General features: G+C 46.1%; 1 protein-coding gene across 1 annotated transcript in view; it reads left to right on the top strand.

Moving 5' to 3' along the window:
- The window catches only part of LOC127572067 (rho guanine nucleotide exchange factor 26-like), a 173,900-nt gene extending 155,139 nt beyond the window's left edge, over positions 1-18,761 (top strand). Inside the window, exons 12-13 of the mRNA XM_052018917.1 lie at positions 14,883-15,092; positions 18,592-18,761. Of these exons, the coding sequence (XP_051874877.1) occupies positions 14,883-15,092; positions 18,592-18,595 (214 nt within the window). The 3' untranslated portion in view covers positions 18,596-18,761. The remainder of the gene's footprint in view (positions 1-14,882; positions 15,093-18,591) is intronic.
- The last annotated feature ends 710 nt before the right edge of the window (positions 18,762-19,471 follow it).

Genomic DNA, 19,471 nt, shown 5'->3' on the forward strand with positions numbered 1-19,471 from the left:
TATCTTTGCAAAGTCCACTACAAAGAGAGAGAGGATTTTTATTTATATAGTCCCTTTCATGGATTCATCCCGATTTTATTCCAAATCACCCAGTCGGAGTCACATTTGTAAAGGTACAGAGTGATTACCAATTCAGAGTTGTGCAAACGCCACTGTTAATTCAGTGTGAGACCTGCAAGGAACATTTGGGAAACTACTGCAGGCTCATTACCCCATCATGTCCACGAGGGTCAAAGAAGAGCTACCCAACCTCAAAATCTACCTCGTTCTGGCCTTGCACCTTACTGTCTGCCTGCACTGCACTTTCCTCTGTAACTGGAACACTTATTCTGCATTCTGTTATTGTTTTCCCTTGTACTACCTCAATGGACTGATGGAATGAAATGATCTGTATGGATGGCATGCAAAACAACGTTTTTCACTGTACCTCAGTGTATGTCCAATTTACTAATTTACCAATTTAATCCCACCTCCCAGCACTGAGTCTGTAACCCTGTAGATCACAGTTGCTCAAGTACATATTCAAGCACTATTTAAATGAGGTGACAGTTTCTGTCACTAACAGTCCTCACTACTGCCCTCTGAGTGAAAAAGGATCTCTCATCCATCCACCAATACTTCTACCAATTACTTTCTATCCATGTCCCCTCCCATCCCCATGCTTTTGACCCATCGAGGAACTGAAGGTTATGGGGTGCTGACACAGAAGGTAAGATATCTTTATTAGACACACAGTGAAATGCATCTTTTGCTTAGAGTGTTCTGGGGGCAGCCCGCAAGTGTCGCCACGCTTCCAGCACCAACATAGCATGCCCACAACTTCTTAACCCGTACGTCTTTGGAATGGGGGAAAACCGGAGCACCCGGAGGAAACCCACGCAGACACAGGGAGAACGTACAAACTCCTTACAGACAGCGGCCAGAATTGAACCTGGGTCGCTGGCACTGAAATAGCATTACGCTAGCTGCTACACTACCGTGCCTGCCCAGCACAGGCCATGCCGCTGGCCTCAACTCCTCCTCAAGGGGCAGGTTTGAGGGGTCGAGTGGCCTACTCCTGCTCCTATTTTGGAGACACAAGAGATCCTGCAGATGCTGGAATCTGGAGCAATGCACACAAAATGCTGGAGGAACTCAGCAGGTCAGGCAGCATCCACGGAGGGAAATGGATAGTTGTCGTTTCAGGTCAAGACTGATGAAGGGTCTCAACCAGAAACGTTGACTGTCCATTTCCCTCCACAGAAGCTGCCTGACCTGCTGAGTTCCCCCAGCATTTTGTATGTTGCTCCTGCTCCTATTTTCTTGTGTTCAGTGCCAAAGGAAAAAGATCCTTCCTATGTACTCTGCCTAGGTTTTAATATAGCTCTGTTCGGGATGTCCCAAAGCTCTTTACAGTGAACAAGATACTTTTAAAGTGTGGTCAGAACTTAAAGGCAGAGCTATACATTGGTTGCAGCCAATCTCCCCAGAGCAAGATGCCGTATCCTTCTCAGGCAGAGGAGGACTTCTACCATCCAAAACATACCAATAGCGCAAAGGCAATGGAATGAAGAGGTCGCCAAGACAGGCCTGAAGAATTTAACTGAATGGGAAGAGACACCAGGAATTTCATTGAAGCACGTGGAGAACAAGCCTGTGTTGTGTTAACTGGCAAACCACCACTAAACAGCTCCAGAGCAAGGGTGATGAAAGATAGTATAGATTTTTTTGGTTTACTATATTAAACAACACTGTGGCATTTACTTTAAAAGCCACTTAAACTTTTCAATAGTTTGTTCTGGGGTCTGGAACACTGTAAGTGCTACACAATCTGGCCTGAAGATCTACCGACTTATATTTGAAGATATCAAGTGGGAGGGGTTTAAGGCTTTTAGCTGTGTTGCTGGTTCAGTAAGTCAGCTGGGAATGTGGGGACATAAAATGTGCTTGGTGTAGGATTGGTGCAAGCGGGTGCTCGATGGTCGGCATGGGTTCGGTGAGCCGGAGGGCCTTTTTCCGGGCTGTATGGTTCTCTGATTCTCTCAGGCAGAACCAATAAAGTTACAGAGAGATACTGCTCGGAAACAGGCCCTTCGGCCCATTGAGTCCACACTGACTATCAACCACCCTTTACACTAATCCTGCACTCATCTCAGTTTTATTCTCCCCAAGTTCTCACCGATTTCCTCCCCTGCCCCTCGCCAATTCTTCCACTCACCTACAAATTAGGGACAATTTACCACAAACAATTAACCTGCCATGTGTTATACCTTGTGTATAAAATGATGAGGGGCATAGATAGGGTGGACAAGCAATATCTTTTTCCCATTATTGAGTGATCCAATACTAGAGGGCATGCATTTAAGGTGAGAGGGGGCAGGTTCAGAACAGATGTGAGGGGTAAGTTTTTTACTCAGAGAGTGGTGGATGCCTGGAATGCGTTGCCTGATAGGGTGGTGGAGGCAAATTCATTGGGCGTTTTTAAGAGGGGTTTGGATGGGGACATGAATGAGAGAAAAATGGAGCTATATGGGTATTCTGTAGGTAGGAGGGAATAGCTATGTCAGCACAACATTGTGGGCTGAAGGGCCTGTTCTGTACTGTTCTATGTTGTATGTTTGGGATGTGGGAGGAAACTGGAGTACCCAGAGGAAAACCACCTGGTCACAGGGAGAACGTGCAAACTCCATACAGGCAGCGCCCGATGTCAGAATTGAACCCGGGTCTCCAGCACTGTGAGGCAGCGGCTCTACCTGCGCCACTGAAAGAAATAACAGGACTTAAAGTTAGGCATGATCTTATGTTGGAACTGGTTGGTTCTGAAACAAACAGGAAAGGCAGGTTATCTGAAATTGTTGAGTCCCGAAGGCTGCAGCATAACCAGTCAGAAGATAAGGTGCTATTCCTCAAATTTACCTTGAGCTTCATTGGAAGAGTGCAGCAGGCCAAAGATAGTGAAGTGAGAACGAGACCGGAATGGAGAGATTAAGTGACATGGAGAAACTGGAGAGTGAAGTGGAGTCTGTGAAGGTGGGAGGGGTTGGTCGTGATAGTTGCGGGAGTCTGGTGACCCCTAATGGACCCCTAGTGGCTAATTCTATGACTGTTTTTCTGGACCATGGGAGTTGATTGCAGTCACTGATCATAAAGTGGTGGGGTTCTTGCACAATCCTTTCGTGGTAGGTTCAATTCATATTGACTGCATAGAAACAGGAAGTTCCTGACACTGGCCGGGAAACCAAGGGTGGCCTGCATCCTTGCGAAGGTGAACGTCGGGGCCACGTAATCATCCGAGGTAATGATGCAGCTCTACAAAACTCTGGTTAGACCTCACTTAGAGTACTGTGTCCAGTTGTGGTCGCCTCATTATGGGAAGGATGTGGAAGCGTTGGAAAGGGTGCAGAGGAGATTTACCAGGGTGCTGCCTGGTTTAGAGAGTATGCATTATGATGAGAGACTAAGGGAGCTAGGGCTTTACTCTTTGGAGAGAAGGAGGATGAGAGGAGACATGATAGAGGTGTACAAAATATTAAGAGGAATAGATAGAGTGGACAGCCAGTGCCTCTTTTCCAGGGCACCAATGCTCAATACAAGAGGTCATGGCTTTAAAGTAATGGGTAGGAAATTCAAGGGAGATATCAGAGGGAGGTTGTTTTTACCCAGAGTGTGGTTGGGGCACGGAATGCGCTGCCTGGGATGGTGGTGGAGGCAGGTACGTTGGTCAAATTCAAGAGATTGCTAGATAAGCATATGGAGGAATTTAAAATAGAGGAATATGTGGGAGGAAGGGGTTAGACAGTCTAAGGCAAGGTTTAAAGGTCGGCACAACATTGTGGGCCGAAGGGCCTGTATTGTGCTGTACTTTCTATGATTCTATGATTTGCTTGTGATGTTTTGCAGGTCACTGTTATCACTTGTCGCTGGGTGTTTGATGCATTGCTATTGACGAGTGATATGAGGTCACTGTTCCTTTGGCATTATACTCTGGATCAAAGTGTTCCAGAGCTCCTTAATTCTCCGGGAAACTGGATTTGCTTTGATCCCTTTTTCTTCCTCTTCTGAGTTTTCCATGTACTTGAACAGACTCACTGTTTAAGATTTACTGAAAGAATAATCTCTTGTCTGCTTACATCCTGTGACCTTAGACAAGTTGCTACAACTCTGCAATGAATAAACATAAAAAAAAACAGCCTCAGACAAAATACGTTCTATTGCAAGCAGATTTCCAATCTGTTGCTTGTGGGGTATGCTAAATGTTAGACTGTTATAACAACAGTAGCACTGTCCTTACTGTTACTGAGGGAAAGCTGACATTCTCACTGTTTTAAGGGACTGCTGCAAGGATCGTCTTAGAACATAGAACATCACAGCACAGTACAGACCCTTCAGCCCACGATGTTGGGTGTCCACGCTCCCACCACTCTCTGTGTAAAAAACTTATCTCTGACGTCCTCCTTATACCTTCCTCCAAATCACCTTTCCCCTCCAATCACCTAAAATTATGCCCCCCTCGTGTTAGCCATTGTCGCCCTGGGAAAAAGTCTCTGACTGTCCACTCAATCTATGCCTCTTTTCACCTTGTACACCTCTATCAAGTCACCTCTCATCCTCTTCTCCAAAGAGAAAAGCCCTAGCTCACTCAACCTATCCTCATAAGACATGCTCTCCAATCCTTTTCTGGTAAATCTCCTCTGCACCCTCTCTAAAGCTTCCACATCCTTCCTATAATAAGGCGACCAGAACTGAACACAATACTCCAAGTGTGGTCTAACCAGAGTTCTACAGAGCTGCAACATTACCTCACGGCTCTTGAACTCAATACCCCAACTAATGAAGGCCAACACACCATACGCCTTCTTAACAACCCTATCGACCTGCGCGGCAACCTTGAGGGATCTATGGACGTGGACCCCAAGATCCCTCTGTTCCTCCACATTGCGAAGAGTCCTGCCATTAACCTTGTTAATCTTGCCATTAACCTTGTGGATAACTCGTTAAACTGAGGCCCTGCTTGGACTCTTGTAAAAACAATTGAGGTGTACGCCCATTATGTATATGCTGAACATCAAGTACCTGTCCTACTGCAGTGTTTTGGAGGAAGGAGCTGGGAGTTATTTCTCTGGGCCTGCCCAATATTTATCCATCAACCAATATTATTGGAAACAGATTACATCATCAATAACATCTGAGGGACATAACGGTGAACGCCCTCCAGTCCTTGTGCAACACAGCCAATGCAACTATTTCTGTCTGTATTTTGAGAAATCCTATTCCGTTTTTGAGACCGCAGCTGATAGGCACAGACACAAAAAATTCTGCAGATGCTGGAATCTGGAGCAATACACAAAAAGTGCTGGAGGAACTCAGCAGGTCAGGCAGCATCCACGGAGGGAAATAAACAGTCGATGTTTTGGGCCGAGACCCTTCATCAGGACTGGAAAGGAAGAGGGCAGAAGCCAGAATAAGAAGGTGGGGGGAAGGGAGGAGCACACGCGGGCAGGAGACAGGTGAGTTCAGGTGACAGGTGAGTCCAGGTGAGAGGGGGAAGGTAGGTAGGTGGGAGGGGGGAAGATGTAATAAGCTGAGAGGTGGTAGGTAGAAGAGGCAAAGGGCTGAAGAAGAAGGAATCCAGTAGGAGAGGGCAGTGGACCATGATGGAGGAGAGAGGGATGGGCAGGTCATCAAGGTGGGGGAAGGGAGCCACAGAATAAGGGAAGACAAGGGGTGGGGGGAAGAAGAAAAAGAAGGGGAGGGGGTACCGGAAGTTAGAGAAATCAACTTTGAGGCCATCAGGTTGGAGACTCCCAAGGAGGAATATGAGGTGGTGTTCCTCCAACCTGCGCCTGGCCTCAACGTGGCAGTAGAGGAGGCCGTGGATAGACATGTCAATATGGGGATGGGATGTGGAATTGAAGTGGGTGTCGACCGGGAGGCCCTGGCTGTTGCGGCGGACGGACCAAAGGTGCTTGACGAAGCAGTCACCAAATCTGTGTCAAGTCTCACTGATGTACAGGAGGCCACACCAGGAGCACCGGATTCAATAAATGACACCCTGGGACTCACAGGTGAAGCTGATAGACACTGCTCTTGCACATTTTGTGTACATGGAATTCAGATGTGGGTGTTATTACACAGCAGCCTTCTCTCTAGCTCCTTTGTGTAGGACAGACATTGAGTGCATTCCGCACTATGTACCTCAGAGAATGCCAGTAATCAACACTGAGCCATGGACAGTTCCTAGAAGAACATCAGCTTTTCAAAGTCAAAAGGGTCAGAGTTGAGTTTATTGTCATCTGAACAAGTCCATGTGTGCACAGGTGCAATGAAAAACTTACTTGCAGCAGCATCACAGGCAAACAGCATCAGATAAGCAGCGTTCACAAGAAAAGCATAAATTAAACATAAATTATACACAACTTTTCCAAGAAAGAACACAATTAGAACAAAAAAGAGTCAATTTTAGTGTAAAGTGGTCATAGTGTTGCTAACCTGTAGTGATTAGGGTTGTGCAGGTTGGTTCAAGAACCGAATGGTTGAAGGGAAGTAGCTGTTCTTGAACCTGGTGGTGTGGGACTTCAGGCTTCTGTACCTCCTGTCCACTGGTAGCTGCGAGAAGATGGCATGGTCCGGATGGTGGCGACTTTGATGATGGATGTTGCCTTCTTGAGGCAGCGCCTCCTGTAGATACTACCGATGGTAGGAATGTATTGGTAGAGTCCACGACTCTATGCAGCTTCTTACATTCTTGCGCATTCGAATTGCCGTACCAGACCATGATGCAACCAGTCAGGATACTTTCAACAGTACATCTGTAGAAGTCTGTTAGAGTGTTCGGTGACAAGCCGTACCTCCTTAACCTTGAAAGGAAGTAATGATGCTGATGCTCCTTCCTTGTGATCGCATCTTTGGGACATAGATAGGGTGAATGCACAGTCTTTTTCCCAGGGTTGGGGAATCAAGAAAAGAGGGCATAGGTTTAAGGTGAGAGGGGAGAGACTTAATAGGAACTTGAGGGCAACTTTTTTACACAAAGGATGGTATGTGTGTGGACTGAGCTGCCAGATGAAGTGCTTGAGGCAGGTACAACAACAACTTTAAAAGACAGTTGGACTGGTACATGGATAGGAAAGGTTTAGAAGGTTATGGGCCAAACACTGGCAAATGGGACTAGCTTGGATGGGGCATCTTGGTCGGCATGGACCAGTTGGACTGAGGTGCCTGTTTTCTGTGCTGTATGACTCTACGAACCATGTGCTGGGCCCAGGACAGGTCATCCGATATGCTAACACCCAGGAATTTAAAGATGCTGACCCTCCCCACTGCCGATCCCCCAGTGTAGACTGGGGCATGTTCGCCCTCCTTCCCCTTCCTTGAAGTCACCAATCAGCTCTTTCGTTGAGGGTTGTTGAAAGACCGGTGAAAGAAACCTCAGGGTTTCTTTCACCGGTCTTTCAACAACAGTTCCTATTCTGGTCACCTCACTGTAGGAAGGATGTCGAGGCTTTAGAGAGGTTGCAGTGGAGGTTTACTAGGATGCTGCCTGGATTAGAGGGCATGTGCTATCATGAGAGGCTGGACAAACTTGGGATCTTTTCTCTGGAGCAGTGGAGGCTGAGGGGTAATCTGTTGGAAGTGTATAAAATCATGAGGAGCATAGATAGGATGGACAAGCAATATCTTTTTCCCATTATTGAGCGATCCAATACCAGAGGACATGCACTTAAGATGAATGGGTAGGTTCAGAACAGACGTGAGGGGTACGTTTTTACTCAGAGAGTGGTGGATGCCTAGAATGTGTTGCCTGATAGGGTGTTGGAGGCAAATTCAATGGGGGCTTTTAAGAGGGGCTTGGATGGGCACATGAATGAGAGTAAAATGGAGGGACATGGGCATTCTGTAGGTAGGAGGGATTAGCTATGTTGGCACAACATTGTGGACCGCAGGGCCTGTTCTGTGCTGCGCTGTTCTATGTTCTAACAGTTGGCATCCATCTCAGTGTGCGTCCTTGGGAACAGACTGGGACAAAAATCAACAGATCTTTCATACCACCCATACCAGGGAGTATTCCAACAGGAGGTGGATGATGCTCTCATCCCCTGGAGGCATCCTCCTCACAAACTGCATGTGACTGACATGTCTCGATACAGCTGAAAGGATTCCTTCGAAACAGGTTAGTTGGGTTTTGTGGGTGTGTATGGAGTCAGTGAAAAGGAAAGTGCTGGTTGCCGATGGAGAAAGCAGCATTTTGTTTTAAATTGTTAATTTTTCAGGATCTAAGGCCGGCTCTTACCACCTATGCCTGAATGCCCCCATGAAATTATAAGGTGCATAGATAGTGAAAGTGCTAAGAAACTTTCTCCTTAGCAGGGTTCTCCATGGCCAGAGGATAAAGATTTAAGATAAGGGGTCAGAGATTTGGAGAGGATTTGAGGAAGAATTTTTTCACCCAAAGAGTATTTTAAACCTGGAACTGACTGCCTGAGAGAGTGGTGTAGGCAGGTACATCTATGAAGCATTTACATGAAAACTTGAAGCACCAGGTTCAAATACAGGTGTGCCAAATGCAGATTACAAAATTCTCACAGGGTGGATGCAGAGAGGATGTTTATCCGGGCTGAGGTGTCGAGATCCAGGGGTCACAGTCTCAGATAGGGGATAGGTCAATCCGGATCGAGAAGAGGATGTTGAATCTTTGGAACTCTGTATCCTGGAGAACTGTGGCAGCCCAGTCCTTGATTTCAATCAGAGCAGACATCCACAGATGTCTGGATATTAAGGGGATGAAGGAATGTGGGAAAAGTGCCAGAAAATGAATGTTGCCAGAACTCAAGGACCACAGTTGTAGGGAGAGGTTGGGCAAGCTAGTTCTTTATTCTTCGTAGCATAGGAGACTGAGGGTGACTTTATAGAGGTGTGTAAAATCATAAGGGGCATAGGTAGTATGAATACACACGGTCCTTTTCCCAAGGAAAGGGAATCAAAAACTAGAGGGCATAGGTTTAAGGTGAGAGCGGAAAGATTTTAAAAAGTCACAAGAGGCAACATCTTCACCCAGAGGGTGGTGAGTATGTGGAATGATCTGCCAGAGGAAATGGTTGAGGCAGATACAATGACATTTAAAAGTCACTTGTACAGGTTCGTGGATAGGAAAGGTTTAGAGGGATCTGGGCTAAACATGGACAAATGGGACTAGCTTAGATGGGAATCTTGGACGACATGGACGAGTTGGGCCGAAGGGCACCAAGTGTAGTATATCCAAGGTTGCTAATGATACAAAGCCAGTTTAGGGAGCTCATGGACCAGGCATCTGAAAGCCATTGATGGAGGTTGTTAATCTTGAGCAGTTGTAGGACTGGAGGAGGTTACATTGATGACAAAGGGCAAAGTACCTCTGAAATGGCAACCCCTTGGGTTCTGCCGGTAGGTTGACAGAGGATATAATTGCTGGCATAAGCCATTTGGGCTGGATGGCTTGTTTTGGGATTGTTGGTGCCACTGAGGCAGGATGTGCTGCACTGTTGGATGTGCCGTCTTTAACGTCTTAATGAGGTATTAAATCAAGTCTCGGACCCAGTGGCATTATTAGAAATAAGAATATTCTCCAGCATCCATGTTTAAGTTTATTGTCATGGGCATATATACCCAGGGTATAAATGCCATGAAAACTAGCTTTTTGCAGCACAGCACAGTACAAACATGACAAACATAAACTATACATTACTTACACGACAAGATAAACATAATAGACACTAGTTGAGAGAGATACAAAGGAAATGTTGTCCAAGGTCGTGTTAGGGTTTTTCAGGTTGGTTCAAGAACCTGATGGCAGTGGGGAAGAAGCTGTTGTTGAACCTTGAGGTTTGTTGAACTTTAGGCTCCTGAATCTCCTGCCTGATGGCAGCATCGAGAAGAGGGCACCGCCCGGATGGTGGGGGTCCCTGATGATGGATGTCGCCTTCCTGAGACGTTGCCTCTTGTAGACGTCCTTGATGGTGAGGAGAGCTGTAACTGTGATGGAACTGGCTGAGTCCACCACTCTCTGTAGCCTCTTGCGCTCCTGTGCATTGAAGTTCCCGCACCAGGCCCTGATGCAACCAGTCGGAATGCTTCTCACTACAGAAATTCATCAGGGTCTTCAATGTCATGCCGAATCTTAAACTACAAAGAAAGCATGAACGTTGGTGTGCCAACACCTATCCTTCATAAGAACTGGGCACTGTCATGTTGCTATTGGTGGTGTGCACAAATTGGCTACTGTACTTCTGTTACAACACTTGAAAAAGTAGTTCAGTGACTATAAAATGCTATGGGACATTTAACATTCACGAAAGGCACCATACAAATGCTAGCTTCCTTTTCAACAATGTAATTCCATTTAATTTCAGTTTGAATGGCCTCCGGCTTTAAGCCCCATCTCTTGCCAAGTGCCTGGATGCCTCCTCAGCCAATTAAGCTGGATTTACGAGTTCAGAAGCATAAACAGATGGGCTCTGATTGAAAGCAGCTTGTAGTGGTGTAGGAGGGTGGGGGTGGGGACGGGGAGGAGACCTAGAGCCCTGGTATCTCAGAGTTCCAGGGAGGCTGCTGCAGGGACTCAGGACACCACGGTAGAAAGCTGAATGATTGATGTTGGGAAGGTCTTTACATAGAACAGTACAGCACAGGAACAGGCCCTTCAGCCCATGATGTTGTGCCGAAATAATTAAGCTAATGACATCTAGTCCCTTCTGCCTACACATGGTCCATATCACTCCATTCCCTGGATATTCATGTGCCTATCGAAGAGCCTCATAAATGCCTCTATCATATCTGCCTCCACCACCACCCCTGGCAGCACATTCCAGGCACCCACCACTCTCTGTGTAAAAAAATTTGTCCCGCACATCTCCTTTGAACTTTCCCCCCTCACTTTGAAAGCATATCCTCTAGTATTAGACATTTCGACCCTGGAAAATGTAAGACTGCTGTCTACCCTACCTATGCCTCTCATAGAATATAGAACATTACAGCTCAGTATAGGCCCTTCAGCCCACAATGTTGTGCTGACATCTTATCCTGCTCTAAGATCTATCTAACCCTTCCCTCCCACATAGCCCTCCATTTTTCTATCATTCTTGTAGCTATCTAAGAATCTCTTAAATCTCCCTAATGTATCTGCCCCCACAACATCTGCCGGCAGTGTGTTCCACGCACCCACCACTCTCTGTGTAAAAAAACTTATCCCTGACATCCCCCCCATACCTTCCTCCAATCACCTTAAAATTATGTCCCCTCGTGTTAGCCATTTTCGCCCTGGGAAAAAGTCTCTGACTGTCCACTCGATCTATGCCTCATCATCTTGTACACCTCTATCAAGTCACCTCTCATTCTCCTTCTCTCCAAAGAGAAAATCCCTAGCTCACTCAAATCTATCCTCATAAGACACGTTCTCCAATCCAGGCAGCATCCTGGTAAATCTCCTCTGCACCCTCTCTAAAGCTTCCACATCCTTCCTATAATGAGGTGACCAGAACTGAACACAATACTCCAAGTGTGGTTTAACCAGAATTCTATAGAGCTGCAACATTACCTCGCGGCTCTTGAACTCAATACCCCGACTAATGAAGGCCGACACACCATACACCTTCTGAACAACCCTATCGACCTGCGTGGCAACCTTGAGGGATCTATGGACGTAGATCCCAAGATCCCTCTGTTCCTCCACACTGCTAAGAGTCCTGCCATTAACCTTGTATTCTGCCTTCAAATTCGATCTTCCAAAGTGTATCACTTCACACTTTTCAGAGTTGAACTCCAATTTTATAAACTTCTATCAGGTCTCCCCTCAGCCTCCAATGCTCCAAAGAAAACAACCCAAGTTTCTCCAACCTGTCCTCATAGCACGTGGCTTCTAATCCTACTTGTGTTTATGGCAATAAATTTGACCTGACAATTCAAGTTAAGTCAAATTGGTTGTCATATACACAAGTAGGGTGAGGTACAGATACAATGGAAAACTTACTTGCAGTAACATCACAGGCACATAGGTACAGACAACACACAGAACATAATTTATACATAAATTATATAAGAGTGAATAAAAAGCCTGTGCAAAACAGGACATTAGTGCAAGAAATACAGAGACAGGTCCTTGGCAGTGCAAGAGGTGGTCCACAGTGTTCCGTTGCTGAGTTAGGGTTAGGGTTGTAGGAAAGCAGTGTTCCTGTACCTGGTGGTGTGGGACTTCAGGCTTCTGTATCTCCTGCCTGACAGTGGCAGCGAGAAGAGGGCAAATGGGTTGCTTCATGAACAACTGAGCTGGATGTTACCAGAGGAAAAGATTCAAGCATGTTCTCAATGCCTCCTTGAAGAAACACCACATTCCTTCTGACTCCTGGTCTGTGACTGCACGAAGTGGGGAAGGAACTTCCAGGAGGGAGTTGAGAACCTTTGAGTCCATATGTCAGGAGACCAGCGGAAGGAGTGCAACACCTCATAAACTACCCACCCACCCACTCAATTTGGCACCCCCTGCCCCACCTGTGGAAGAGTCTGCAGTTCCAACATTGGCCACAGAGCTGACAGAACTTGAATGGAATGATGTCACAGGTATACAGGGTGGTGAAGAAGGCGTTTGACCAAATAGCCTTCATCAGCCAGGGCACTGAGTGTAGAAGTCGGGATGTCACGTTGCAGTTGTACAAGACATTGGTGAGGTCGCACTTGGAGTATTAAGTTCAGTTTTGGTCACCCTGCTGTAGGAAAGATTAAGCTGGAAAGAGTGCAGGAAAGATATATGAGGATGTTGTCAGGACACGAGGGACTGAGTTATAGGGAGAGGTTGGGGAGGTTGAGACTTTATTCCTCCCAGAATCGGAAACTGAGGTGTGATCTTATAGAGCTTTAGAAAATCATAAGGGCATAGATAGGGTGGATGCACACAGTCTTTTTCCCGGGGTTGAGGAATCAAACTAGAGGGTGCAGGTTTAAGGTGCGAGGGGAATGATCTAAAAGGAACCAGAGGGGCAACTTTTTCACACAGAAATAAAGGTGGTGAGTATATGGAACAAGCTGCCAGAGGAAGTGGTTGAGGCAGGTACAATTACAACATTTAAAAATATTTGTACAGGTACGTGGATGGGATAGGTTTAGAGGGATATGGGCCAAACACAGGCAAAATGAGACTGGCTCAGACAGACATCTTGGTCAGCATGGACAAGTTGGGCCGAAGGGCCTGTTATTACTCTATGACTCCATATCGCATAGTGAGCTAATTACACAGGTTATAGGTCACAACCTTTTATCGAGTTTACCTCAGTTATTAATTCAGTAAGCCCATACATGTTGATGACATTGTCATATGCACAAATATGATGCAGAAATGACATCGGCATCAATCTAATCCAATCCCCCGATGTGCAGGGCTTCAACAAGAATTGGCTGTAAATACTTCAAAACATCCCCAAAATGGCACTTATCCATGACTTGTGCATAGAAATCAAGCGCAAATGTTTGACAAATCTGGAGCAAGAAGCAAGAAGCTGGAGGAACTCAGCGGGTCGAGCAGCACCTGTGGAGGGGAAAGGAGTCATTGACATTTCGGGTTGGGACCCAATATCAAAAGTCAAAGTCAAGTTTATTGTCAAATGCACAAGTCCATGTGTGCACAGGTGCAATGAAAAACTTACTTGCAGCAGCACCACAGGCACATAGCATCAGATACACAACATTCACAAGAAAAATATAAATTATACCCTGCACTCTGCAAATGTGTTATTTTCTATGCTGGTGTGTGTATTTTCTCTTTAACACCATGTACGGTTCCGGGTGGGCCCAGTTTCTTGGGTGTGGCAATCAAGTAGGCAGCTATTGATTACATTGTGCTCAGCAATAAGTTTGTACAATTAATCATAGATTCGAGAGTTTGCACCTGTTTACAAATTGGTCTCGGTCACGGACATTAAAGTTCACCAAGGAGTTTCCCTATCATACCTTGTGTGGGAGAGATGGGTGAGGTCAGTTGTGTTATGGTAAAACACTGGACACTTGTATTGAAGTATTGCGTTCAGTTTTGATCACCCTGCTGTTGGAGGGATGCCATTGAGCTGGAGAGAGTGCAGAGGAGATTTACGAGGATGTTGCCAGAACTCGAGGGACAGAGTTATGGAGAGACGTTGAGCAGGTTGCGACTTTTTTTATTGGAGCTTAGGAGAATGAGGGATGACTTTATAGAAGTGTATAAAATCTTGAGGGGCATAGATAGAGTGAGTGCATGCAGCCTTTTTTTTCCAAGGTTGGGGAGTCAAGAACTAGAGGACATAGGTTTAAGGTGAGAGGGAAAAGATTTAATAGGAATCTGAGGGGCAACTTTTTCACCCAAAGAGTGGTCAGTACATGGAACAAGCAGCCAGAGGAAGTGGTTGAGGCAGGAACATTGACTACATTTAAAAGGTTCGTGGACCGGTACATGGATAGCAAAGGTTTAGAGGGATATGGGTCAAATGTGGGTAAATGGGGCTACCTTAGATTGGAATCTTAGTCAGCATGGACCAGTTGGGCTGAAGGGCCTGTTTCCTTGCTGTGTGACTCTATGACTGTGTCCACTTCCCAACCCAAAATTCACTGCTGTAGATTCAGGGAAACCGAATTTCAGGGGCAGAGTCCAACATCCAGTCACTACAACACTGTGTGGAACCCACCATAAATTTCCCATCTGGTTTACTAATGTCCTTGGGGGAAGGAAATCTGGGACTACCTGTGACTCCTTGCCTTTTCCATGGAGTTAACCCACAATTGTCCTTGCAAGCCAGTCAGTTAGGGTTGGGCAATGAACGTCTTGCCTTTGAGAGAGGGAATGGATTGTATTTTATTTTTCTGTTGCTATTTGGTGAGATGAGCAATGGTTTTACCTTCTTGCCTTGCAGTGAGGACAGCTACATTGTGACAGACTACGCCATGAGAAGCCAGCTACAGGTGGAACCCTGTGAGGCAGAGGAACTGAACCTATCGCCCATGAAGACTGCGTCTGGCATGTTGTATTCCCGGCAGTGCTCAGTCAGTTACCTCTTCCGGCTCACCATGCTCAGTAACCATGCCGGTGAGAAGGTGGTGATGGTGTTTGGGGCGGATTCACCGTGAGTACATTTTGTTTGGGGATTCTCCCCTTCTACCCCTCTGCTTCCCTTAAAACCAAATGATTTTGGTCAATCTCTCAGCTACCTCTTGTTTGCCTTGGGTCTTTTGGTTGCTGTAGTCAGGGGAATGGTGATCTCGGTGGGTGACTGTATCAGTCAGGATTGTAAATTGGTTTATTATTGTCACTTGTCCCAAGGTACAGTGAAAAACTTTGTTTTGCATGCCATCCATACAGATCATTTCACCACATCAGTGCATTGAGGTAGTGCAAGGGAAAACAATAACAGAATGCAGAATAAAGTGTTACAGTTGCAGAGAAAGTAGAGTGCCGGCAATAGGGTGCAAGGCCATTACGAGATAGATTGTAAGGTCAAGAGTCCATCTTATCGTACGGTCAATAGTCTTATAACAACGAGGTAGAAGCTGTCCTTGAGTCTGGTGGTACGTGCTTTCAGGCTTTTGTATCTTCTGCCCAATGGGAGGATGGAGAAGAGAGAATGTCCGGGGTGGGTGGGGTCTTTGATTATGTTGGCTGCTTTATCGAGGCAGCGAGAAGTGTAGACAGAGTCCATGGAGGGGAGGCAGGTTTCCGTGATGTGCTGAGCTGTGTCCACAACTCTCTGCAGTTTCTTGCAGTCTCGGGCAGAGCAGTTGCTGTACCAAGCTGTGATACATCTGGATAGGATGCTTTCTGTGGTGCATCTATAAAAATTAGTGAGGGTCGACGGGGACATGCAAAATTTCTTCGGCCTCCTGAGGAAATAGAGGTGCTGGTGAGCTTTCTTGGCCGTGGCATCTACGTGGTTGGGCCAGGACAGGCTATTGGTGATGGTCACTCCTAGGAACTTGATTTGATTTGTTTGATTTGAACAGGAGAAGACTACTCAAACCAGCCAGTCTGCTCCTTAATTCACTGAGACCATGGTCCATCCACTTGGGTCCGTTGACTATGGACGAAGTGTCATAGAATTATACAGCACAGAAACAGACTGTTTGGTGCCTTCCTGAGCTGGTCCCATTTGCCGGCATTTGGCCCATATCCCTCTAAACCTTTCCTGTCCACGTACCTGCGCAAACGTCTTTTAAATGTTGTAATTGTTCCCGCCTCTACCACTTCCTCTGGCAGCTTGTTCTATACACCCACCACCCTCTGTGTGAAAAAGTTGCCTCTCAGATCTCCTTTAAATCTTTCCCTTCTCTCCTTAAACCCACACCCTCTAGTATTAGACTCCCCTACCCTGGGAAAAAAACTGCGACCATTCAACATATCTACGTCCCTCATGATTTTATAAACCTCTATCAGGTCACCCCTCAGCCTCCTTCGTTCCAGGGGAAACAGTCCCAACCTACCCAGTCTCACCTTAGACCCTCCAGTCCCGGCAAATCCCTGTGGATCTTTTCTGCACCTTGTCTGGGCTAATCATGTCCTTTTTTTAATGTAAATGTTTATTAACTAAAAGCACTACAAAAGGACAACCAGTGTCAAAATACTACAACTAATACAGAAAACAGAAGAAACAAACTAAGCATCTACATAACTACAGCAATAGTGCTAACTAACACCCGCTAAACGAACACACAACACAGCAGAGAAGAACACCCACTAAACGCACACGCAACACTTCAGAGAAGAATCGCACTTTCACCGTCCACGACACATGCGATCCCCCGAGGGGCCCACCGAGCGCGAAAGTCAACCAGGGTGCCCGCTAATCACTTCCTTCCTATGGTGTGGTAAACAGAATTACAGACAATACTCTGGGTGTGGTCTCACCAATGATTTGTACAGCTGAAACATGGTCTCCTTACTCTTGTACTCAGTGCCCCAACCTGCTGCTGGGAAATGCATTTAGTATAAATTGGCAATTGATGGTCAGCATAGTATTGGTTTATTATTGTCACTTATACCAAGGTACAGTGAAAAACTTGTCTTCCATACCGATCGTACAGGTCAATTCATTACACAGTGCAGTTACATTGAGTTAGTACAGAGTGCATTGATGTAGTACAGGTAAAACAATAACAGTACAGAGTAAAGTGTCACAGCTACAGAGAAAGTGCAGTGAAAGAAGGTGCAAGGTCACAACAAGGTAGATCGTGAGGTCATAGTCCAGCTCATCGTATAAGGGAACCATTTAATAATCTTATCACAGTGGGATAGAAGCTGTCCTTAAGTATGGTGTTACCTGCCCTCAGAGTCCTGTATCTTCTACCCGATGGAAGAGGAGAGAAGAGAGAATGACCTGGGTGGGTGGGGTCTTTGATTATGCTGGCTGCTTCACCAAGACAGTGAGAGGTAAAGACAGAGTCCAAGGAGGGGAAGCTGGTTTCCGTGATGCGCTGGGCTGTGTCCACAACTCTCTGCCGTTTCTTGCGGTCCTGGGCAGAGCAGTTGCCGTACCAACCCACGATACATCCAGATAGGATGCTTTCTGTGGTGCATCGATAAAAGTTGGTGAGAGTCAAAGGGGACAAACGGAATTTCTTTAACCTCCTGAGGAAGCAGAGGCACTGGTGAGTTTTCTTGGCCATGGCATCTTCATGATTTGACCAGGACAGGCTGTTGATGACGTTCCCTCCCAGGAACTTGAAGCTCTCAACCCTCTCGGCCTCAGCAGGATATGGTGCGCAGAAAGGACTGTATGACTAATACCCTTGCTTAACAAAGTTCTGTCAGTCTTACCGTGGAAAATTTCAGACATAGAACATAGAACAATTACAGCACAATTCAGGGCCTTCGGCCCACAAAGCTGTGCCGAACATGTCCCTATGCTAGGGTCATGTGAAGGAAAAGGTATATCTGTGGAGTGTGATGTAATAATTTTTGATCATGCAGTGTTGATGCCATGTAAATGTGCTGAAGACTTGGATGTGTGTGTTTGACCAGTGTTAGAATGTTGGAGGTGAGACTAGTCCTATCCACTGGAACACTTGATCTTATCGTCTGATTGTGGAACTAGATTAAATATGGAAGTTGGGATGTTAAGTTGCCATTGTACAAGATGTTGGTGAGGCCACATTTGAAATATTGTGTTCAGTTTTGGTCACCCTGCTATAGAAAAGATGCTATTAAGCTGGAATGAGTGTAGCGGAGATTTACGAGGATGTTGCCAGGACTCGAGGGACTGAGCAGGTTGGGACTTTTCTCATTGGAACGTAGGATAATGAGGGGTGATCTTATGGAGGTGTATAAAATGATGAGGGGCATAGATAGGGTGAATGCACACAGTCTTTTTCCTAGAGTTGGGGAATCAACAACGAGAGGGCATAGGTTTAAGGTGAGAGGGGAAAGATTTAACAGGAACTTGAGGGGCAACTTTCACCCAGAGGGTGGTCAGTATATGGAATGAGCTGTTAACAACATTTAAAAAGTACTTGGATAGGAAAGGTTTAGAAGGTTATGGGCCAAACGTGGGCAAATGGGACCACCTTAGATGGGAATCTTGGTCAGCATGGACCATTGGGCTGAAGGGTCTGTTTCTGTGCTGTCTGATCCAGATGAAGCAGGGAGAGAATGGACACATCTTGAAGAGATGAAAGGAAGATCTTTCCGATTTGTTCAGTGCTTACCTGAGCTTTCACAGCTGGTTTATTCCAATGAAATCAATGGAAGGGAAGGATTTGAGCTCCACCAAAGCTGGAGGTGAACTATCTGGTGAGCATGTTACCTGGTTGTGGATCAGTAAGCCCAAGATTGCACCTCATTGCTGACATCTGAGTGGAGTTGCTCTGACCTTCCAGGATAATGTCAGTGAACCTTGATAGCTACAGAGTCACAGAGTTACAGCACAGAAACAGGCCCTTCGGCCAAATTGTCCATGCTGACTAAGTTGCTACCAGATCTGATCCCGATTGCCTGCATTTGGCTCATAACCTTCTAAACCTTTCCCGTCCATGTACCTGTCCAAATGTCTTTTAACTGTCATAATTGTACCCGCCTCCACCACTTCCTCTGACAGCTCATTCCATATACCCACCACCCTCTGTGTGAAGAAGTTACTCCTCAGGTCTACTTTAAATCTTTCCCCTTTCACTTTAAACCTATGTCCTCCAGTTTTGGACTCCGCTACCCTGGAAAGTCTGTGACTTATCTGTGTCCCTCATGATTTTATATTCCTCTACAAGGTCACCCTTCAGCCTCCTACACTCCAGGGAAAAAACCCCAGCCTCTACAGCCTCTCCTTATAACACAAATGCTCCAGACCTGGTAACATCCTTGTGAATCTTTCCTGCACCCTTTCCAGCTTAATGACACCTTTCCTACAGCTGGGTGACCAGAACTGCGCACAATACTCCGAGTGCGGTCTCACCACTGTCTTGTACAGCTGTACTCAGTGCCCTGACCAATGAAGGTCAGCGTGCCAAGCACCTTCTTCAC

The sequence above is a fragment of the Pristis pectinata genome, chromosome 6 (assembly GCF_009764475.1).
Source record: "Pristis pectinata isolate sPriPec2 chromosome 6, sPriPec2.1.pri, whole genome shotgun sequence".
Taxonomy (NCBI): Eukaryota; Metazoa; Chordata; class Chondrichthyes; order Rhinopristiformes; family Pristidae; genus Pristis; species Pristis pectinata.